This window comes from Periophthalmus magnuspinnatus, chromosome 9, assembly GCF_009829125.3.
Source record: "Periophthalmus magnuspinnatus isolate fPerMag1 chromosome 9, fPerMag1.2.pri, whole genome shotgun sequence".
Lineage (NCBI taxonomy): Eukaryota > Metazoa > Chordata > Actinopteri > Gobiiformes > Gobiidae > Periophthalmus > Periophthalmus magnuspinnatus.
In genome coordinates this window covers 20,556,269-20,580,719 of record NC_047134.1, presented here as the reverse complement: position 1 = coordinate 20,580,719, position 24,451 = coordinate 20,556,269, and the positions used below count along the sequence as shown (strand labels likewise).

At 36.7% G+C, this 24,451-nt stretch overlaps 2 protein-coding genes across 2 annotated transcripts in view; one reads left to right on the top strand and one right to left on the bottom strand.

Annotated features, from left to right (window-relative positions):
• Positions 1-3,192: 3,192 nt before the first annotated feature.
• On the top strand, positions 3,193-6,443 carry LOC117376141 (tumor necrosis factor ligand superfamily member 11-like). The gene is made up of 5 exons (XM_055224234.1): positions 3,193-3,461; positions 4,066-4,093; positions 4,209-4,271; positions 4,567-4,993; positions 6,377-6,443. Exons 1-5 carry the CDS (start codon positions 3,216-3,218, stop codon positions 6,441-6,443), a joined length of 831 nt encoding a protein of 276 aa, XP_055080209.1. The 5' UTR covers positions 3,193-3,215.
• A 4,827-nt stretch (positions 6,444-11,270) lies between these two features.
• LOC117376677 (endophilin-B2-like) overlaps positions 11,271-24,451 on the bottom strand; it is a 28,159-nt gene continuing 14,978 nt past the window's right edge. The window contains exons 5-11 of the mRNA XM_033973201.2: positions 21,406-21,498; positions 17,965-18,024; positions 15,723-15,746; positions 15,228-15,317; positions 14,682-14,782; positions 14,074-14,275; positions 11,271-12,981 (exon numbers count right to left, since the gene is read on the bottom strand). Coding sequence (XP_033829092.1) covers positions 12,874-12,981; positions 14,074-14,275; positions 14,682-14,782; positions 15,228-15,317; positions 15,723-15,746; positions 17,965-18,024; positions 21,406-21,498 — 678 coding nt within the window. The 3' untranslated portion in view covers positions 11,271-12,873. The remainder of the gene's footprint in view (positions 12,982-14,073; positions 14,276-14,681; positions 14,783-15,227; positions 15,318-15,722; positions 15,747-17,964; positions 18,025-21,405; positions 21,499-24,451) is intronic.

Sequence of the window (24,451 nt, the reverse complement as noted above, 5' to 3'; positions counted from 1 at the left end):
ACCACTGCTCTTCGGATAAAAGTGAAAAGAGAAACCATGATCTCATCTGAATCAAAATGCAGATGCTTGGTTTTGTTCCCAAATTCTGCTGTGTTCTCCCTAGTTGATCCAAGATGGCGCCACGTACGGTCGCCCTGGTGATTTGGTGCGCTGTGTGTTTTTTGTTTTTGTTCTCCTCTGTGTCAGAACCTCTCGCCATAAGAACAGTTTCGTCCCCTCTGCTGTTTGTCTCATGAACACTTTATAATATCTGCACTAAACTGGACACTTTATAATGCCGGTCACTTTAATAAGCCACTTTGCACTGTTGTTCTGATGCTGTAGTTGGATATATTTTCTCCCTTTAAGTATTAAGCTAGCATATCTTTTTTAACTTTGTGCATGCCCTTATTTGTATTTGTATTTATTCAGTGTGTTTATGTTGCACTTTTTCACCGAATCAAGTTCCTAGTTTGTGAACTGTGTTCACAGACTATGGCAATAAAAGTCTTCTGATTCTGATTCTGATATGGTGCTCCATGTTGCCAACTAGAGGAGCCAGGATGGTCTTCAGATGTTTGGCCACATTGTATGTGATAGAATAAAGCGCTACATACAGTGGGTCTGAGGGGTACTCTTTCTTTGTGGATTCTGGGGAGGCCATAGATACAAGGAATGGAACATCAAGAGATCATCAAGAAATCCTTGAAGAGATCCTTGAAGAGATCCCTGAACGCTTGATTGACATGCTGTCAATCAAGCGTTCAAGGATGTTCGTCATTCCATTGTACTGGGGCTCAAGAAGACTGTTGGGCCTGTTTTCTCTGCCTCTGATTGGCTTGGGTGGTGGTGAAGCAAAGCACGTTGTCAAGGCAAGGGATGCAGCACACATCACGGAGCATGTCGAGCATCACTTCCATGCTCCATTGAAAGGCTGTTGGGGCATTCGAAAGGCCCGAAGGGTATCTCGATTGGTATAGATGCCCCACGGAGTAGTAAATGCTTTCAGGTACCTTGAAACTTCTACAATGAAGCCCTGATGGGAAGCTTTTCTGCTCCAGGATCCAAAATCAGCGGTAACCAAGGGAGTCTGTCAGGTCTTGGATCTGGGGAAGAGGATGTCTGTCTGGCACGATCTTGTTATTTAAAAGCCAATAATAAATACACAGACATAAAGATCTGTCCTTTTTTCTCACACAGGTGACAAGGGTGGCATAGGGTGACTGTGACTTGACTTCCATCGTTTAACAATTAGCTCTTGAATATACTACTTTACTTCCATGTAAAGGGGCTTTGGCATGGAAGCATAGCCCCTCTAGACTGGTGCATCATCTTTGAGTCTGATTTCCATTTGTAGCAAAGGGACACAGCCTATGTCAGTACTGTCACGGGAGAACGCCTCACACTGTGTCATCAGTACCTTTTCATCAAACCTTTGCTTGTCTGAACTCAAGTGACTAAGGTCAACTTATTTGTCCCACTTAACCTAACTTTGTGTCCCACTTTACCTTAACAAACCTCCCAGGGAGAGTTTTTTTTTGGGTCATTTCGAGTGACAGTTCCTAAAATATTTTGTTTCTTAACTAAACCAATAATTAAAATTGACAACAAGACCTAAAACAAACTGAAAACACAGAATACATAATTTTAGTTTTATTTATTTCAAGCACATGTTTTGGGTACACTTAAGGCACATTTCACAAATTAATGCTTATATAAGCTCAAAAAGGAGTGGGAAGATGAAGAATCCAACAGTGTTGGATGTTTTCTGTCGCTTTTAACAAAAAGTACACAGAAAAATCATATCCAAGTCAACCCAGCACAACACTGGGTGAATACTACAGTATATCTAAGCCTAAAAGCTAAAATAAACAGCTATTTAGGAGCCAAAAAAAAACTTTATTAAATTGTTGGTTTTGTTAGAGTAATCAGGATTAACTGAGGTGATTTGATCCAAAATAGATTTTTAGGTTGTTTTAATAATATTATGGTATTGTTGTTGGCATTTTTTGGTTTGTTTTTTTTTGTTTGATTTTTGAGGTGGTGATACTTTCAATATTTTTTCTCATTTTTTTCACTCAAAAATAGAGTTCAGGTGCAATTTTCAATATTTACAATACTTAATTGTCTATGCATTGTTGTTTACTGTTTGATTTTTGAAATGTAAATACAATAGGGCTCTGGCACAAGTCTCCTCTAGAGACTTAATGAGTGACTTATGAACCAAACTGTCAAGGCAATGACTAATGGGGATTCTAATAAACAAACTTATCCCATGGTGCAGGATTGTCTGAATGATAAGATTTAATATTTTATCTAAATATTTTCCCTTATGTAGGTCCTATGTACAAATCATTCAAATGGCTCAGCAAAATCGGAAACGTACAAGAGAAATGCCAGTTTAAACAATGACTTATTGAACAACATGCTAAAATTTTGTTTTAATTATAGAAAAATGTGTGGCCTATATCTGAAAGTGTAAAGACAGCTGACGTTAACAAAATTAGAGTTCAATGAGACAGACTAGTTCAGCCTGCTCTGGGATTGCCAAAAATTCCCTACTATAGTGAAACTATAGCAAGAAACTTGTGAAGAGCCTCATTGTTATTCACAAGTTGCTTGAAATCTCATGGCATTACAAAGGCAAGGCAAGTTTATCTGTACAGCACAATTCATACACACTGTAATTCAAAGTGCTTTAGAGATTAAGAAAGATATTCAAATCACAATACAACAAATCGAAAAATAAATGATCACAAATAATCATCTTTAAATCATAAAAAATCAGTCATATGCACAGCTGAACAGAACTGTTTTGAGCCTGGATTTAAACAGTGTCAAAGTAGAAGCCTGTCTTACATCTTCAGGAGATCTACTCAAGTTTTAGCGGCATAAAACTGAAATGTTGATTCCCCATGTTAGGTTTACAAACGCTCCTGTTCAGCTTTGTGTCATAGGGATTTCATCACCTCTGCTAATTCCTATGTCAAACCTGTGTCACTGCAGCTTTCACTCGCTCATGTGTAATCTGCAGAAAAGCACATGACCAAAAGATAAAAGGTATTGAGTAACTTTAACAAAGCAGGAGAGAAAGTGTGGGCGGCTCTAATCCTGTCCAAGATCACTCACGTTTGGCCAAACCCTGAAACAGGAAGCCGCGCTCATTGAAACTCTTCATGATCTGAGACCTGCCTACAGGAGCATTGTTGGAAACGTGGGCGACGTGGAGAGGATAAATGCGGCAAAGCACAAGTGAAGAGGCCATACTGGGACATGCATACGACACCGACATGCTTTCACACAGATGTCCAAACTGTGTCTACGCTGAGGAGCCAACGACCGAGGTCTCGATCCGCCTCCAGATGCGGATCCTGCGCGCGGCACGCTTAATCTCCGTGTCCATGGTCCTGCTGCTCTTCATGGTTCTGGGGATACTGGCACTGCTTCTGTTTGGATCACCGGCGTTATCTGGCCAAAGCAAGGTAAAGTAAACTCTACGGGAATAATAATCTTACTGTAAACCTATTTTCATCCCGTTTTCATTGTGTAGACTGCAGACTAGGGTCCTGTGGCATAAAACTAGGATACAAGTTAACAGGACAGTGTGGAGAAATCACCCAACCCACTTCTGCCAAATTCTGCCTAAGTTTCTAAACCTAACCCTATCCTAGCACTAACCCCATGAAAAAAATCTGGCTATTATTAAAAATAATTGTTTTTGCATGTCTGGTTGAGTAAACACTTAAACACGTATTTGATGGACAAGGGAAACTAGCCAAACAAGTCCATACTATGGTTGTAATAGTAGCCTTATACACAAATGTTCAGTAAAGTTGTGCAATGTATATAATATGTGTAGTAGGATGGCTTGCAATGATACAAACAGTTTTTATTTATTTAATTTTTTTTTATGTAAAATATTCAGGCAACATTCCAAGCTGTAGTTTATTTTAGCATTGTGGTGAGCAGTGTTAGTAAAAATTAAACTCTAAAATTATATCTGTTTTTTTACCCTATTATTATTATTATTATTATTATTATTATTATTATTATTATTATTATTATATTTTTATTTTGTTTTTTTAGGAACCAGAAAGCCCACCCAATTCACCCGGTGAGTAAAATTTTTGTATACTTACAAGAGGACTCTAAGAATGTCATTATCTACTAGTTATTCCAGTGCTTGCCTTGTAATAAGCCTTAATGCTTCAACTACGGTATTTTTTTAGAAGCTCTAACCGGAAAACAGCAATCGGATCGTGATGTGTCATACCCAAGTGCCCTGTTAACAAGTGAGTTTGTTGAAATTACATCACCTCCTTCAGCGTAATTACATCACCTCCTTCATTTCACTATAATAATAAACACACAGTTAAGAGGATGGAGCGTGAGTCACAGTCTCGTAGCTTTTGTATGCTGCAAACAAAACATAAACAGACTATAATTATCATAATAATACAATATTTTGTTTGCCTATTTTAAACCAGAGGATGATATTTGTGAAATGCTAATAAGATTTCTCATTGTATGTTAAATTAATAAAATAGATTGATTATATGTTAACATTACATTTGTTGTCTCTTGTAGTCACTAAACGAGCACTTTACCCTGAATGGCAGTGGGAACAAGGTAACGCTCACCTACAGAGTATGACTGTGTCCAATGGGAACCTGAGTGTGTCCACTGAAGGCCTGTACAGGCTGTATCTGCAGGTCACCTTTGAGTTTATTCACAAAGCCTATGGAAAGTGCCAAAGGTGTACAGACAGTGAGCCCATGTGTGACAAAGACTTGAAGATGTTCCTGGAGATCTCTGTGCAAAGATTTTCCAACAGTTACAAATCCTTCAGGACTCTGCTGTCCAGTCAGGACACCATGAGTTGCAGCCATGACTGGAGTAAAACCATGATCACAACCGGGGTGTTTTTGCTGGATGCCAACACCAAGCTCCGGGTCAAGTTACAGCATAGCGAGCTTGTAAATAATCAGGACACTCACACTTTTTTTGGGGCTGAGCTAGTCTCTGCTAATAATAATAATAATAATAATAATAATAATAATAATAATAATAACAACAATAGTAGTACTAATATGTAAAGCCCTGACCCCAGATGTCTTTTGTTAGATTCCAAATTCAATTTTGCACAAATGATGCTTTTGAAAAGCATAGGTTATAGTCTATAAATGTATTTATAATTTATAGTAGTATAGTGAAGAATCTCAATTAATTTTGTTTTGGTTTATTTACATTGACAGAGACTTGAAGTTATGAATTTTTTTTCTACACTGGAAATCCAGTCCTGATCATGTTACAAAGTGATGAGCCCTGCCTGTGTTTGTGCACTTTTTGTTTGATAGCTCTGAATACTTGAATGTAAAAATGCTATTTGCTTTCATAAGACATCTGTATTTTTTACTGTCCATAAACTTTGTTACAGTAGGCCTATGTTTTGCAGTGATTGTGATTATAAAGTGCTTTATTGGATTTCATACTCATTAACAAGGCCACACCTGCAGTGTTGGCCTGTCTGCTTGTTATCTAGAGATCTCTTTCTAGTTCAGTGGCATAGTTTTGAAGAAGATGCAGTAAATATAAATGTTAATATATTCATGTTATTTACTATTAATTTACTTATATATATTTTTTAATATTTAAGTTAACATTCTATCAAATATGTGTTTTATTTTTTTTTTATTACATTTTTGCAGTTTTCATTAAAATTAAATCATAAGAAACTAGACTGGTTCCATTTGTCAAACTATTGCTATGGTACTGAAAAGTGCATTCAATCTCCCAAACTTTGACACCTTAATCATATGTTTTTATAATGGCACCAGAACTGTGTACAACAACGTGCCTAAAATGTGTTTGTTTTGTTTTTTTTCTTTTTTAATAGTGTTATAGCAAGATGTCTCAAAAGCACTGGTCTGAAATATAGTTTATTTGGTTAACTTTATTGTTAAACCTATTTGTTGGATTGTCCAAACCCATCTTTTGACTCACTCAGAACACTTTTATGTTTTGTTTTGTTTTTTCTTTCTAAATATTACTTTCTTTGGTGGGATAGAACCTGTGGTATTTATGGTTGTTTTACATCAATGGTTAAGTGGCAGTATGTGAAAAAATTAAAGGCAGTAGTCCTAAAACAAGATCAAGTCAAACACTCAACATGTGAGTGGAGCTTCAGAAAATTAAAAACATACAATTCAAACAGAGTCAGGGCCTGCACCTCCATAAGACAACATGTCCTACAGAGACCTGTGCCTCCATAAGACAACATGTCCTACAGAGACCTGCGCCTCCATAAGACAACATGTCCTACAGAGACCTGCGCCTCCATAAGACCGCATGTCCTACAGAGACCTGTGCCTCCATAAGACAACATGTCCTCTGACAGACCCACTGCTTCACTGCTGTTCAGTGCAGTGAAGAAAGCTGACATCTGTGCAGCCAATGACCCCTAAATGTGCACAAGGGGGTCCACTGTGTTTATCTAATAAGAAATAAAATATAATTATTTTAAAAATATGAATGATTTTTTTTTTTTTTTTTTTTTTTTAAACTCTGTTTTTTTTTTTGTTAGAAGAATTTTTGATCTAGGGTGAAATGATTGAATGTTTAGAGCTGTTTAGAGCAGGTAAACAGCTCGTGTTTGATGCATGTGAAAATGACTCTTAACTTTCCTTTGCCAAATACAGGCTCAGAATGTGTAATTATGGTCAGAAACACACTGACCAAGTTCTGCACAGATTACATGAAAACAAAATAAATGTTTACAAAATAAGACAGGATAAAATATCTGTTAAAGATAAAGTGTGTTATACAGGTGTTGATGTCTGGTGTTAGTGTCACTTTGTGACTGTTTGGAGCCTTGTTTTCCAAACATAGCTGTTGACCAGAGGAAGCTCTCTGTCCATGGGTTTGAATTGTGTTTTTAGCTCCAGTTACATATTTAGTGTGACATTTGATTCCTGTTAGTTCTGATCCTGTTTTAGACAAAGCTTAAGTCCACTGTCCATAGATTTACATGGCCTCAAACAAAAGCTGGTGTTCTGCTGTTTACCTGCAGAGTCAAACAGAACATTCAATCATTTCATAAAAGGTCGTACATTCTGATGTCAAATTCTGTTTTGAAGGATTATTGAAAGGATTCAGCAAACAAAACAAAACAAAAAACACAAAAAAAAAAAAGTTTTTTACATTATTAGTGTAACTTGGGTCTTTTTTCATCCTGAGGAGTTGGTCGTAGAAATGTTAATTTTTAAGGTATACAGGCATAATTATATGTGTATATTTAATTTGTAAGCACTTTTAGAGGTCATTGGCTGCACAGATGTCAGCTTTCTTCACTGCACTGAACAGTACAGACCCAGCCAGAGTCTGACAGATGTTGTCTTATGGAGGTGCAGGTCTCTGTAGGACATGTTGTCTTATGGAGGTACAGGTCTCTGTAGGAGGCCCTGACTCTGTTTGAATTGTGTGTTTTTGTTGTTCTACATTTCAAGTCACATATTTAGAGTGATATTTGATTCCTGTGTTAGACCTGATTCTGTTTTAGACACAGCCTAGTTCCACTGTCCACAAATGGCCCCAAATATGAGCTGGTTTTCTGCTGTTTACCTGCACTGTCAAATGGCTCTGAGCAGTCAATAATTTCATCAAAGATCATAAATTAAGATGCAAAACTTAGTTTTTTATGTTTTGTTTTGTTTTGTTTTTTAAAAAGAAATGTGAGTCAAAAAGCATCTTTTTCCAAAAATAACGGTGAATTTGTGAGGAAAAAAACATCATCTGCCTATATATAAACACGTGTTTTGCAGAGGTTTGGGGGCCTTAAAATCATGAAAAAAATGGTAAATCCAAAATCAGGAAAATATTCATGTAAATTAGATCATATGAGATGAATATTTCATAAAAGTTGTCAGTCTGAAGTTTGAATGAAGTTGGTATGAAAGGCCAAACACAGAAATGTAAGTAGGAGTCACTAAATCTCATTGAAATAAATGAGAAAATGGCAAGGCTCATTGGAACAACATAAATTTTTGCTCACTTTAAAAAATCTGGCATTTTTCATAGACAGTACCTACACTAAATTAAGACCCCTTCCACTTTCTAATTCACCAAACTTTTGTCAACTTTGGTGAATAAGAAAGTAGCACTTTTTTGGGTACTTTTGTCAAGCAGTTCTGTAATTTCAGTGTTATAAGGCCTTATAATGTCAAAAAATGTACTTATTTCACATAATCAAGGCCTATTGGTACTAAATATATGTAAATGTGGTATCAGTACATCAGTCTAGAGGCACAAATTATATATATATATATATATATATATATATATATATATATATATATATATATATATATATATATATAGTTTCATGGCTGAGTTATAAGAGAAATAAATTGGTATCAAATTGACCTCAAAGGAACTTCAGCCTAAGTTTTTGGTCTGTCAAAATAATAATAAAAAATAAAAATAAAAAAATAAAAATGTGTTATTGTAGAAGAACTTCAATGTAAGATTTTTTCATACAGCCCTTATTATACAATCAGAACTTTTCAAATTTTCATTTTTGATTATCGATTCATCAAAATGAACAACTGGCACATAAACGACTCCAGGACAACACAAGGGTTAAAAACAAAAGAGATGACACAACAAAGGTTGCTTGGTTGTTTACTTTCATAATAGTCAGTGTTCTACTTCCTTCTTTGCACTCACTCTTGCTTTCACTGATAACTTCCACCAACTCGATACTGAATTCTTCTAAATCTTTTCCTTATGCCTTTCATTATTGACATATTTCTATCTCAACATTCTAAAATTCTAAAGTAAAATTACACTGGCTTACCTTCCTGAAATCTGCAAAAGGTGTTTCAACGAGAATATCAACTGCATTATATATATATATATATATATATATATATATATATATATATATATATATATATATATATACACACACACACACACGTGGCCAAAATTGTTGGTACCCTTCGGTTAATGAAAGAAAAAAAAAAAAATCACACAATGGTCACAGAAATAACTTGAATCTGACAAAAGTAATAATAAATTAAAATTCAATGAAATTTAAACAATGAAAGTCAGACATTGCTTTTCAACCATGCTTCAACAGAATTACTTAAAAAAAATAAACTCATGAAAAAGAATGATAGTACCCTTAACTTAATATTTTGTTACACAACCTTTTGAAGCAATCACTGCAATCAAAGAATTCCTGTAACTGTCAGTGAGACTTCTGCACCTCTCAGCAGGTATTTTGTCCCACTCCTCATGAGCAAACTGCTCCAGCTGTCTCAGGTTTGAAAGGTGCCTTTTTAACACTGGCCAGCACATTTGTCTCTAGATTCCCTTGATAGTCTTGAGATTTCATTGTACCGTGCACGGATTCAAGACATCCTGTGCCAGATGCAGCAAAGCTGCCCCAGAACATAACAGAGCCTCCTCCATGTTTCTCAGTAGGGACAGTGTTCTTTTCTTGCTACGCTTCATTTTTCCGTCTGTGAACATAGAGCTGATGTGCCTTGGAAAAAAGTTCCATTTCTGTCTCATCTGTCCATTCTCCCAGAAGCTTTGTGGTTTGTCAACATGTAGTTTGGCAAATTCCAATCTGGCTTTTTATGATTTGTTTTCAACAATGATGTCCTCCTTGGTCGTCTCCCAAACCCCTCATCAAACAGCACGGTGACCTGTAGCCCTGGATATAGACCCACTGACTGATTACAAGATTGTAGACACCTGTGATGCTAATTAGTGGACACACCTTGAATTAACATGTCCATTTGGTCACATTATTTTCAGTCTTTTCTAGGGGTATCACCATTTTTGTCCAAGCCTGTTTCATGAGTTTATTTTTTTTAAGTAATTCTGTTGAAGCATGGTTGAAAAGCAATGTCTGACTTTCATTGTTTAAATTTCATTGAATTTTAATTTATTATTACTTTTGTCAGATTCAAGTTATTTCTGTGACCATTGTGAGTTTTTCTTTCATTAATCGAAGGGTACCAACAATTTTGTCCATGTGTGTATATGAATTCAACATCAATTATACAATTGATTAATTATACATAGATATCATTTATAATAATCAACAACACACAGTGACATGATTTGTGATTGATAATATCACTCACATATTTGTAAAGTATTAAAGTAGATTGGTTAAATTAGAAACCCAAAAGAAAGGAAGAAATTCTTGACATTTTTTCATTAAAAAGCCAGCCTGTTTTGGGCAGCCATTTTCTGTTGTTATGCCATCTTGTAAAATAAACAACAGCAAAATTATGCATAGTATTAATCCATTTCAACCAATCAATCGATCACAATTGTGACCACCAAAACATTGTGTACTTTAGCAGCTCTTTTGTTTTTTACTGTGTATATTTTCAATGTATTTTTTTTTCTGAAAGAATAAAGGGTTAGAATGATATTGCAGAAGCCACTTTCACTTTCTTTGTATTAGAGACGTTTCCTCAGTTCCAAATCATACAACAAATCCTTGCCTTTACATATTCATCGTAAATTTGTAGTCTACACCAGTAGTATATATTTATCCACATGTTTTACTGTATGCAATTAGATATGACAAAAAATGAGATTTTGTACCTATAGTCACCAATAATGAAATCAACATTTCAGAAATTCACATAATCACAATATGCGTCAATCCCATAACTCATATAAGTTAGAACTTACAGCAGAGTACTTCAACTCTTTCTTTCAGAGAACTACTTCATGATTGCCCTTCAAAACATGTCAAATTGAAAACCAGGAACATACGTATTTTTAAAAAATAAAAAAGGTTAAGATTAAGAAAAAAAACAAAAACTGTTCAGTCTATTTAGTAAACTTTCTTTTGTAAAATCCTGTATTCTATTATATATTCTGCAAACACACAATAACCTGTGAAATCCAGTCCACTTGAGATGAGTGCTAAATCAGTCACTGATTAAAAAAACAAAACATGTTTTGAAACTGCACAGGCTACAAGCTGGTGTGTTTCAGTGTGCCTGGTACACACCCACAGACACATTGCAATGAGTAATTATAATTATAAACTAAGGAGAAAGCTGTGGGTGGCACCTGTCCTGTCCAAGATCAAACACCTTTAGCCAAACCCAGAAACAGGAAACTACGCTCAGTGAAACTCTCTAAAAATGCTAACTGCCCGACCTATTGAGATTTTGAGATATAGCACACCTATAAGCTTCTCTCTTTTGATTTCTTGTCATCATAAAAAAACAACAAAAAAAAACAAAACACACTAGTAAATCTGTTTAGTCTTTAATAGATGCAAAACGCATTGTGTGTTTCAAGAAACAGGCAAGAGTTAAATAATACAAACAAACCAAGATGAGGTACAGAAATTATGAAACTTGTAACAACATATAGGGTGTATATACTGGTGTAGTAGAACCGTTTTATGACATTACATTCATGAATGTGCCAAAGTGACATTCTACTCACCCACCACCTATTTGAGCTTTAGGTAAATATTTTACAATTTGAGGCATTATTGAAGACATTGTGACGTTTGAGTGCATGCATGTATTTTTAGTATTCCCAACTGAACAAACTGTTAAGCGATAGCACATGCAGAACAATGACAGACATGATGACAATTTCTTCATTAAAGAAAACACAGGCACACACAGAGTTGGGCACAAATAGCTCCATGCTGTAACTGTATTATATAACATTACATAACTCATTCATTTTGTTTGGTCATTGTAAGGCAGGTAATGACAGGTGTTGTATTGCTGCAATTTAATGACATCTTCACTACTTTTTTATTAAGATCGTGTCAGTATGGGAATTTTAAGGCAATTCTGCTTTTCCCATCTTAAATATCTACCAAATATTACTCTTACTGGGCTAATATTTAAAAAGCAAGGCAGTCAGTGTAAGTTACAAGTATAAAGCAGGAGTGGGATGTACCAGTTTTGCCCATGTACAATTGTATCTCTATTGGATTTAAAGATTATAAAAAAGATACCTTTTGGGAGGTTTTTGACAGTAATAAAGTAGTACGACTGGCTACATTGGAAGATCTGCAGGATTAAGTAACAATGCCATCATTATTGTGGGATATGGGAATACCGCTCTTTTTTAAGGATTTGGGAATGTTGCAAAATGCAGTACCATCAAACACTTCTTGTCCTTGCATGTTTTTTCCATTTGTTGCAGTTGACCCAACCTTCCTTCCTTCCTTGGCCTGCAGTTTTTGGGTTGATAGTACTAGACATAATAATCGTGAAATGTCCACAAGGAGCACAGCCAACATACTTTCGTCATGCGCTGTGTGATTGCAGAGCAGAGTGCTGCAATAATCCCAGCTATGCTCAAAGCTACGACAACAAACTGACAGTGGAGTTCATATTATTATGGAAGTTACTTATTTACTACTGGTAAGTGTTACTGGAAATTATAATATTCATAAAAGATATATGAGATTTGTTATTGCAGTTAAGCTTATAAAGTCAATCAAAATGTGGCTTTAAAGATAGAAACAAAAAAATATGCCCTTCTAGCAGCGGTCAACTTCAGCAGGTTTAAGACACCAACAAAAAGTGCAATAGGGCCATTAAAAAAAACATAATTAGCTTTCACTAACAATAAATACAAGGCATAAATAAAGCATCAACAGAACATATGCAAAAATGGCAAAAAGGAACGCAAGGAATACAAGAAATCTACAGTGAGGGTTTTTCAGGGCAAACAGGAACAAAGTCACTATTATAACAACTATAGCCAGTGTTGCTCAGTCAGAGAGGGAAAGCCAGTGAACTACTGGGGATATACGAGGATTGAAAAGCACGGCCATGGCTTCAGTTGTGCCCACACATGTTAGATTGTGTTGGAATCAGTTTCTTAGGTGAGCATCTCCAGGTACGTCCAAGGCACTTTTCCTTTTTGATTTCCCCTCTCTCCGATTAGCCAGTCTGAGTCCATCCCTGGTACGGTGTAAACTGTGATAAGCTGTAATAGACAGGGCAAAACCATGGAGAAATAAATAAAAAATATGTTATATCCAATCCAATCCACTTTATTTATATAGCACATTTCATAAACAAATTGTTTCCAAAGTGCTGCACAGAGACAAAGTGACATAAAAAAATAAAATCAATAAAATCAATAAAACACATAAAAATAAATAAAATAAAATAAAAACACAGAGGACCACACAACTCACGCGGTGTTAAAAGCCAGAGAATAAAAGTGGGTCTTAAGACGAGACTTAAAACACTCTACAGTGGGAGGTGTTTGAACGTGGGGGGGCAGGGCGTTCCACAGTTTAGGTCCAACCACAGAAAAGGCCCTGTCCCCTCTGGTTTTAAGTCTGGTTTTAGGGACCACGAGCTGGAGCTGGCCCTCAGACCTCAGAGCACGCACCGGGGTGTTATATGTTTCTGACTCCCTGAAAACAATTGTTACGATAAAAATCATCATCATCTTCCCATCACACAAAAACACAGCTGAGAATGAATGTGAAATTTCCCACAAGGGAATAAATGATTGCATCATTGGATCCAGTTCCCTCATAGCGAAACAAAGAGGACATTTACAGTGTTTTATACAATGGAAAGTATGAACAGTCAATAAAGTAGAAAAAATAAGAACAAAACTCAATTGATCAAGTCAAACATGTTACCATAGTGGTAATTTGAATAGTTATAATAATTTAGGTATGGAATTATGTTTCAATTGGGCGATGTGAACCAAATCTCAGTTTAAAAATATATACATTGTTATTATTATTATTACTATCATTGTTATTACTATATTATTATACTATTATTATACTGTACCAGCTCAGTTCTTATTATCATCAAAGGTATAATATTCCCTACAATGGAAGCATAGCTAGACTGGACTATATGAGACTAGAACGGACAACACTATCACAATGTCTTGGGGGTTCATGTCTCCGGGTGCTGGGTCCCGTACTGACGGTCAATAAACGTCTGCGTTAGAACTCCAATGACATGCTTCTCTTCAATTCTTAGACTACTACAATTCATTCTACAACAATTATTATTGTCTTATTTCATTTCAATGACGTATTCTTACCTCATCAGCTAGTAATGACAGTTCACTCGAGTCGGCAGCATCATAGTCATACAAAACTTTGGCTTTGCGGGTTCCCGTAGCTGGGGCCTGCACTTCCTCAATCTTTAGTGTATCTGTTTCTATAGGGCTCTTCTCACCATCTTCTGCGGAGCCTCCAGCCCCCATGGAGTGAATGGAGTTTATGGCAAAGGCATTAGGAAGTCTGTGAACAGTATTATTGTGCATCAATTAAACCTACTCCAAAAAGTAGAGAACACACATGCCTGTCATTCCCATTCCCCAAAAATCACTTTACCATTTTTTTATTTTTTTTTTACTTTTCTCTTACAGAATATGGTGTGACTTTCTAATTACTTGGTACTGGCAAATTTCTAACTAATAACATTCACAGACTAAACATTATAATTCAAGTAGAAGGCTTCACTGCAAGAATACACAGCTCTTACTCACCATTCTTTACTGAGAAATCACAAGACAGAAAGGAATGTCATTGTCAGCATTGTCAGTTAAACTACTAAAGCATACCATTCCTTCATTGCATAGCAATGCGGTGAATATAAACAGTAAATTAATAACCAAAACACAGTACATGTCATGATAGCTCTTACTTTCCCAGTTCCTTTTGGAGTTCTTGCATATGGAGATGGCACTGTTTATAGTAAACTGCTTGGGCCTCCACAAACTCATTCAGACACCGCAAATGATTTACCTGTAAAATAAAACCAAGAAAAGGTAGAGTTTGTAGCCTGCTCTAAAAACTACAACCACAACTGAACCTGTTTTTTCTCATTCTCAGTATATGAACACTCTGTGATTCATGTGAAGGCTCAGAACCACCAGAATTCCCTCACTGAGCTGCACAGCCTGCACTTGCCTTAATTAATGATGGCTGCAGGTGCTGGTGTTTAGGTAGTAAGGATTCAGACCCTTTATTATAACTTTATTCACACACAACACTAGAACATTAGCCAACACCAGAAGATCATGTAATATCACACAGGCACGCACACATACATACACAAAAAAGGGTGCACCAACCACCACCAGATCAAATACATTTATACTGGCATCACTGACAGACAAAACATTTCACCACACTCCTGTCAAAGGGCACTAAGGCAGTATGCCAATAGTACTGTTTTGATGCTTCTTACATGTGTACTGCTGATTCCCTCCAGCAGCAATCGAGTAACTTCAGCTTGGCGGTCGAACTCTGTCTGGGCCACTCTCAGTTCCTGTTCAGCCTGAAAAATGGAAGCAGTATGGACAATTGTGATTTAGAGCCTTCTTCATTCATTTGCATTTTGGTTCAAGTATATCTAGGTTTTGGTAATGGCCTTTTGCGATTTATTGCTAGTTTCTGCCGTTGTGTACCAGCTATTAATAGGAGTGTACAGCAGATGAGGAGACAAAAAATGAAGTGTATTTACTGAAGACAATATGATCTAATAGTGAGTTGAGAGTTCAAAGCCAGGCCAAGCAGAAATATTCAAAAGGCTAGTACAAACATAACTTTACATGGCCCTGGGTTGGCTTTGCATAGTGTTTGGACTGCATAATAAATGCTGTACTATTTATTTATGGTAGGCTTAAAACAATATATACTGATATAATGTACTAATGTTTACAATAATCTCTCCTGTACTCACCTTTTCCACTTCTTCAGTCCATAGCTGTACATACAAACAGAAGACAAGTATGAAGTTTACTGACAATTCAGTACATTTATGACAAAGTGGACCTATGAGCTTTTGACCAAGTTTTAATGGTTATCCATCTGGCTTTTTCTGAGTCTTATTTTGGTTGATTATAGATGTTTGAGAGATCCTCATTGTCAGTATGCACCCATCTCAAATACGTAGGATTCAAAAACATTGTATATTTTCCAAAAATAAAAACAAGTTCCTGGGAATTGGCTGCTTGCTATGGTGAAATGTATGAAAAGAGAGGGGGCTCCCAGACTTCCCTCACCCCAGACACATCCTCCTCCAAGAGGTTCCCAGGCCAACCAAGAGACATAGTCCCTCCAGCATGTCCTGGGTTTTCCCTGGGGCCTTGTCCCGGTGAAATATGCCCGTGACGTGTTTTGTTTTTTTAATTCCTTCATCAGAGTGAGAACAGTTTAGAGATCTGAAGATTTTATGTTCGGCCTTTGCTATGCTAAAATAATGAAGATAAATATGCTGCGTCTCCGAATGAAAGAATGTAATAATTTAAGGCAAATTATGTAACATTTCTGCTGGAGGGTCCGGCACCTGCTTTCCTGTAATGTAAAACTTTAACATTTTTGAATTTATATTTTACATTTAAAAATGTAAAGGGTTTTAAAGGGAAAAGGGTTAGAAGTTGGAAACGCACTAACTATTTATTAGGCTAGTTCAAACAAAAGCATTTTTAATCTATGATTGTTGTATGTCATTATTCGATGAGTAAAACACGTCTTAGTCATTGCTTCTTGCCGTAGGTTCAAAGTTAATTAACTTTTACTACAGCACTCTGTGACCAATTTGCACTGTCAAGAAGGAAGAAACTTAACCCTGAAAATGACATTGTTTGTTTATACTAAACAGACGGCAAGCATCTTTGCTTTGATGATCATTTCTAATACCAATTTATTTCTCAGCTTGTTTTAGACTATGGGACACATATAGTAACCATAGTCTCCTCTATTAAAGTAAAACACAGATTTATTTTTACATTAAGTGCATGTGACAGGTGAGACTATTCATTTCACTAAAACATAGTTAAATCTGAAATATAATTGAGTTAACTCAAATCTTGACTTTTTTTTTTTCTAGTTTTCTGATTTTGGAAAGTTTATAACTTTACCTCCAGGCTGGCCATGGGAAGCAGATATAGATGTAGAGGTAAATACATAACCATTACATAGCAACGGCAATGTTTACAATCCCAAACATGAGGCGTAAATTGCACAGTAGTTATAACAACGCTAGTAAAGACAAATTAACATAACTTTATTTTGTGTAATCAGAAACATATCCCCGCATTTTGGATTGAATTTTCCATGTTCGTGATAAAGGTAGGTATTCTGTTTTAGAACTCACCACTTCTTTATGTTTGTACTTATGTTTTCCTTTTTTCCACAAACTTCCACATAACTGATGTAAAACTATGATCATTATTTATCACCAGGTACCAACCAAGCAATAATGAAAACCTGTCATATGCAACAACATACCTGAATTTGTGTTTATTCACACACATTTGAATAATCCTTTAGTATTAAGTCTGTCTACAGCTCAAAATGCTCTGTTCCACCTTGTGATGTCATGACGTGGCAGTTTTCAAGTTACAGTTACCCTTTACCTTTTGTTCAGAGGAAATGGGAAATTCCAGGGCTGAAATTATCCAAATGACTCTGGTGGGGTTATATGGAGTTTAAAGCACTTCCTGTATTAGCACATAGCGTCACAAGGTGGAAGTGTTTTCTGTTTGAGAAATGACACTCACTCATTCTAATGATGGATCCTAGCTCCAAATTCACCCCATAACCAAGAGCCTCGATAATCTTAATGTGACTGGAGCTGAAGGCTATGGGTAACTCACTTTGTCCACTTTTTTATACAGTCTATGATTCAGATGTTAGCGTGCGACTGGTTCAATACACTGTTTCGACAGTGTCTGCTGCCAAATGTGACAGTTTGTTCTGAGTTTTTGTGGTTGATAGTACATGTGAATCTTGAGTTTTGGTGCTTTTGTGGTGCAGGAGAATAGCCTATCACTTGTTCTGGGTGCATTTGGCGATTTGCGGGCTAAATAAGGAGCCACTTTTTTAACTTGGAAAAAGCAGCATAATCTCCGACAAACCCCTCACCCTCACATTCACTGTTTAGACTATGGGTTGCTGTTTTTTTCATGTTGCAATCTTACCGCTGACGCACTGGCAGACAGGACATAGTTGCGTGGTCTGGTCTCCTGAAAGTCTGGAGCCTGTGCAAAATCAGTCAATGACACATTTGAGAATCAGATCGATGCCAGTTTGAACTCACACACCCAGACACAATCCCTATCCACTAAATGCTTACAATTATGACACTATGTGCTACTTGGACTTTACCGTGTCAGTGGTGACAGTTAATGGAAAACATGGGCACCATACACATTTTTAAAATGTGCACCAAGAAGGTCGTAAAATTCATTCAAATTCCTAAAACACTGATCTAAGTCTGACCTGCAAATCTACAATAACAATACAATACAAATAATACATAAAATACAAACAATATATAAAAAATTTTAATATTAAAAAGGTGAAGCTTGAAGTGAAACCTTCACAATAATTTAAATCAGTGGTTCTTAACCTTGTTAAGACCCACTGATCGAACCAAGGTTAAGAACCACTGATTTAAATAGTAATGAGTCTGTGTGTAATAAAGTGTGGGTGATGTTAGTCACTGTTAGTCAAGCCCATGGGAAGCACAAAGAGGAGCATGTGCAGTAGAATAACAATCAAATAAAGGTTTCAAAACCATGGTTTCCATGGTTTTGAGTAGAACTATTCAAGTTTGTTATTCAATTATGCAAAAAATGAATAAATAAAAGAAATAAAACCTTGAACACAACCACTTAAAAATATATATTGATGTTATACCTTTTAGATGAAATTATAATTCTAGATCAAAGCAATAAATTGTAACATAAAAATAACATGTTCAAATGTGTACAGTCTCGAAGGGGGAATGATTCATTTCTGATATTTTCTTTGGTGGATGGAGGATGGGGAAGTCTACTTTGAATCTGTAACGCGAGGCCAATGTCTGATCTGTCTGAGTTTCTAGTTCAATTTTATAAAGCTACACAGCAGACCACACTTAACAAAAATATAGCAATTTAATATCAAAATAGCACTAACAAAGGGACTTCTATGGTGCGCGGATCCACAGACCAATGTCACCCTACAGTTAGAGTAATTTTTTTTAACCCTACAGTAATTAAGTAATTTGTTAGTTTTTTAATACCAATAAAAACTAAATTAACAGTTAAGAAAAAAACAAAACAAACAATATAAATGAATTTATACTTTTTTTTTAAATTCTACCAGTCAAGAAGTGATGTACTTGTAAATTCTGATTCTTAAGACTGTTTTTAATCTCTGCAATTAGATTATGTGACATAAATCTACCATGCCATCTTGAAATTAAAGTGAAAAGTTTTTATTTTTATTTGTGCTATTTGAGTCACTAACATATGGCAGGTATGTATTACCTATAATAATAGTAATTTATGTCAGTATTATCATTATGTATTAGCCGATCTGATGTATCCAACGGGTGGAGTTAATCTCTCATCATTTAAAAATTGTATGCATTTTCAACTATGAAAACCTATGTCTTATAAGGCTGGTAAAATAATCACACCACTCACTTTGTTGGTTTATGGCAGGGGTGGCGAACAAGTTAGGTACAAAGAGCCAAAATTTTCAACCGTAAGAGTCAAAGAGCCACATGACGCACTGACCTGCCAAGACAGACACAGACACACACACACACACACACACACCCACACACACAATTACAACCATATTATTCCCATAAAACACTCCTCTCCTCTCCTTACAAAACAAAAGTAAGCATTGTACTTCTGTTCATTTCAAGATAAGTGTCCACACAACTACTGAACACACTTCAGAAACACATGTGGGGCCTGTATAATGTAAACTGCTGGAATATTTTTATTTTTTAAGTCTATTTTTTATTTTTTTTTTATTTTAAGCTATTTATATATTATCTTGTTTTATTGCATGTACCATTTTCCTTCTGTTCTTAAACTGTGCGGTACAATATTGTAATTTCCCCACTGTGAGACTAATAAAGGCTTATCTTATCTTATTAAAATATTAACACAAGGATAAGTCAGGTGTTATTTCCAAACCACATCACAGATTTTCTTAACTTGTTGGAGTGATGGGATGATAATCTTTCGCCACTTTAAAGGATGCAAGTGTCAGTTTCTCCATGCTTGTTCCATTGCTGAAACATTTGAGACTGTCTTTTTACCTGGTTTTTCAAGGTGCTCAGTTTGTGCTTGCGTAGTTCAGAACCTTTGGGGAATTCCTTGTCCATATGGGCCTGGAGAGGCTAAAATGAGGCTGAAGATTTGAAGCCTTGAAATGTGATATTGTAGTATTGCAGATTAAACAGAGTGATTTGCCATTCCGTTAAATAAAAAGTTAGCATCTTCCCATTCTTCCAGAAATGTCCTGTGTTCATCCTCATATTTTCGTTTAGTTTTGCATTTTGCCATTTTGACTCGAGGGTAACAGTTTGCACGCGCATGAAATGTTTACTTATTTTCCCGGCATTAGACGTGACCCGCGCAGATGACGAGCGGTCACGTGTCAGACGCAGCGTAAAAAAAGCTGATAAATCCGTTTTTATATATTGATTATTATTTGGTTTAATAAGCCCTGGTGGATTTGAATGTGTTTTAAGAGAGAAAAAAAAAATAAGTGAAACATGAAACAATGCAAAGAGCTGCAGTATATAGAAAATATTATAAGAGGCAAAGAGCCGCATTCCTATTGACAGAGAGCCGCGTGTTCGCCACCCCTGGTTTATGGTGATGAAATTGCAATCATTTATATTCATATGGCTAAATATGTGGCAAAAGTGCATCGACTTCTGCATAGAAATACCATATGCATATAAGTAAATGGAAAGAATGAACACAAAGCAGGAAATGTTAAGGCTGGGGAATAACATTTGTAAACTATAACAATTGCATCTGCAGTTTCAAGAGAAAACTTATTTTGAAATGTACTGAAAGACGCAAGAGTACAGTAAGTCATTCATGCTTACAAGTTTTAACTGTTTAAAGCTGCACTATGTAACTTTTCTAATAAGGGTCTGCCAACTGCTTGTGTCCATGAGGATGTTATTGCTTTGCTTGGAATCTATACAGTATGGGATTAAACATATCCATCTATCTAGCATTTACTCAATAACAGACAATTTTATTGCTCAAAATACATGTATTCTCACGGTAAGTGACTCTCCAGACTTGGCACAGATGCGTCACGTCCTTGCCCCCCGGGAGATAAAGTTCAATGCTAACCATTCTAGACAGAAGCAATAACATCTCCAAGGAGACAAGTTTGACCAGAAAGGTTACATAGTTAAATACAACATAAATTAGGTTATGTTTTCCAGCCATAACATGACAGGAAGAAAATTAAATCTGAGAATATTGCTCATACTTACTTCTCCTTCACACTGGCGATATGAAGGATTAGGATACACAGATAGTCAGCCTATTAGTCACATTAGTGAGACAGTATTTCATTTGCATTTGTAAATAGACAGGAACACATACCGTTGCTTTGGCTTCAGCAAGTTTGGCTTTTTTAAAACGGGCTTTACAGGAATCCAAGTCTAGACGCAGGTTTTCCAGAAGACGCCGCTCTTTCTGGAACAACGGTAGACAACGAGTCACATTACTCAACAGTGGAGACTTGGTTGACCTTTAGTGAATATTTTTTTAGCTACAGCTCATCATATCTGCTCATACAGCTGCACCGGCTCCCCGTTAGTTACACAATAAACTAAGATGTTGTCCATACATCCCCCCCCCAGAGCTACCCTCTGCTGACTTCATGGATGTGCCCAGGACATATTTTAAAACATGAGTAGAAAGGGCCTTCTCTGTTGGTGCCCCAAGACTCTGGAACAACTTGCCTCTTAGTATCAGATCAGCTCAGATTCTTAATTATTTAAAAACTTCATTGAAAACTTACCATTTAACCTTTTTACACTGCCTTTTAATCCTCTGTAGCTGTAATTGTAAATGTGCTATATGAACACACTTAACTTTGACAGTGTAAAGGATGTTGTTCACAACAGTAAGCAAGGCAAGTTTATTTGTATAGCACAATTCGTACATGAAAGTAATTCAAAGTGATTTACAGAATAAGATATTAAAATGACAACATAATCATAACATAAAATAATCACCAATCAAACAAATAATCAGCATAAAATTAAATCATTAAAAGAGAAGAGGTCAGAATTAAAAACCTTTCATCATATGCACAGCTAAACAGAACTGTTTTGAGCCTAGATTTAAACATTGTTAAAATAGAGACCTGTCTCGCATGTTTAGGAAGACTGTTCCAGGTTGTAGCTGCATAAAACTGAAATGCTGTTTCCCCATGTTTAGTCCTGACTCTGCAGAGGTCCTCATAGTGAGAGATGGTTCATATGGCTCTAACATGTTGGAGATGTACTTTGGTGCTAGGCCATGGAGAGACTTGTTCACAAGCAGAGCTGCTTTAAAGTCTATTCTCTGAGCCACAGGAAGCCAGTGCAGAGACAGGAGCACAGGACGCATGTGTGCCCTGACTGAGTAATCATTTCTCCATGGCGCTTTCTGCGTAGGATTTTCAGACAGTATGAGATTCCGGTCTGTTTCAAACCTACAAACACTTTAAGACAGAAACTGGTTCACCAAATGGACAAAACCGCGAGCCATAAACAAAGTAATGTAGTCTACTCCATTCAGTGTAGTGAAGAGTGCAGTGAGTGTTACATTGGAGAAACTAAACAGCCACTCCATAAAAGGCTGTACCAACATCGCCGCAAGAGCTCCTCTGGACCCCAGTCTGCTGTACATCTTCATCTCAAAGCCACTAACCACTCCTTTGAAGATAGTGAAGTTCAAATCTTAGCCAGAAAAAATAAATGGTTTGAAAAGGGAGTTGAAGAGCAATTTTTAGGAAAGACAATCCTTCCTTAAACAGGAATTGGGGCCTGAGACATAATCTCTCACAGATCTATGATTCCATCCTCAGACCCAAAGCAAACAAAAAGAACAATAGGAGGGCCATTAATGGTTGAATAGGGTTGTTAAGGCTGAAACTGGAGACAATAGCTGTGCACAGTTTCAGTGTAGTTAGCCCCTCTCTTCAGATAGATATAAGGCAGTGCCCACCAACAATCTGACCAGAACTGAAGAAGTGGCTTGGATGAGCATGAACATCTTCACTCCTACAACGATTTGTCCAGTCGACAGATTTAAACTTCCATCTTTTGCTATTAAAACATGAGGCATTTTCAAAGTATATCATTTGTTCACACTTTAAAAGTTTTGTCAACACACTGAGGAGATAGAGTGACTTTAGTAGTCTCAAACAGTAGCAAAAGACAAAGTTAAAATCTGTCAACAGGACAAATCGTTGTAAGAGAAGACATTTTGCTGCTCATCCAAACTGCTTCTTCAGATCTGGTCAGATTACTGGTGGCCACTGCCTTATATCTGTCTGAAGGGAGGGGCTAACTACACTGAAACTGTAAACAGCTATTGTCTCCAGTTTCAGCTGAAACTACCCTATTCAGCCCTTAATGACCCTGCTATTGTTCTCATTGTTCTGGGTCTGAGGATGGAGTTATAGATGGGGGAGAGATTATGTCTCAGGCCCCCCCATTCCTGTTTAAGGAAGGATTTTTTTTCCTAACAAAAATAGCGTCTTAAACCATTTCTTTTCTCTGGCTAAGATCTGAACTTCACCATCTTCAAAGGAGTGGTTAGTGGCTTTGAGATGGAGATGTATAGCAGACTGGGGTCCAGAGGAGCTCTCACAACAATGTTGGTACATCCTCTTATGGAGTGGCTGTTTAGTTTCTCCAATGTAACGCTCACTGCACTCTTCACTACGCTGAATGGAGTAGACTACATTACTTTGTTTGTGTCCTTTGGGTGAATCACTTTCTGTGTTAAAGTGTCAGTAGGTTTGAAAAAGACAGGAATCTCATACTGTCTGAAAATTCTCTGACGTTTTTCAGACACACCCACTGTGTAAGGGATGGCAACACCTTTCCTTCTGGGTTCAGATTCCCTGTTGTCCTGTTTTTTAGCTCTCTTAGATCTACTGAAGGCCCACTTTGGATATCCACAAGCCGAGAGGGCTTTCCCCACGTGTTGCTCCTCCTTTACTTTTCCCTCTGTGTTTGTAGGCACCACTTGAGCTCTCTGTTGTAGAGTACGGATAACTCCAAGTTTGTGCTGCAGTGGATGGTGTGAATCAAACAGCAGGTGTTGGTCAGCGTGTGTGGTCTTCCTGTAGACTTCTACTTGGAGTCACCGGTCCTCTCCTATTGTTACTGCACAATCTAAAAAGGCCAGTTTGTTCTCCTTGGCTTCTTCCCGTGTGAACTTGATGTTTGGATCCACAGCATTAATACGTGCAGTAAAGGGCTCCAGATCTTGAATTTTGATTTTAGCCCAGTTGTCATCCACATATCGATACCAATGTGTGGGTGGAGTACCTGGAAATGAGGCCAAAGGCTCCTGTTCATATTGTTCCATGTATAAGTTATCCATAATAGGAGAGACAGGTGAGTCCATGGCACAGCCGTGGATTTGC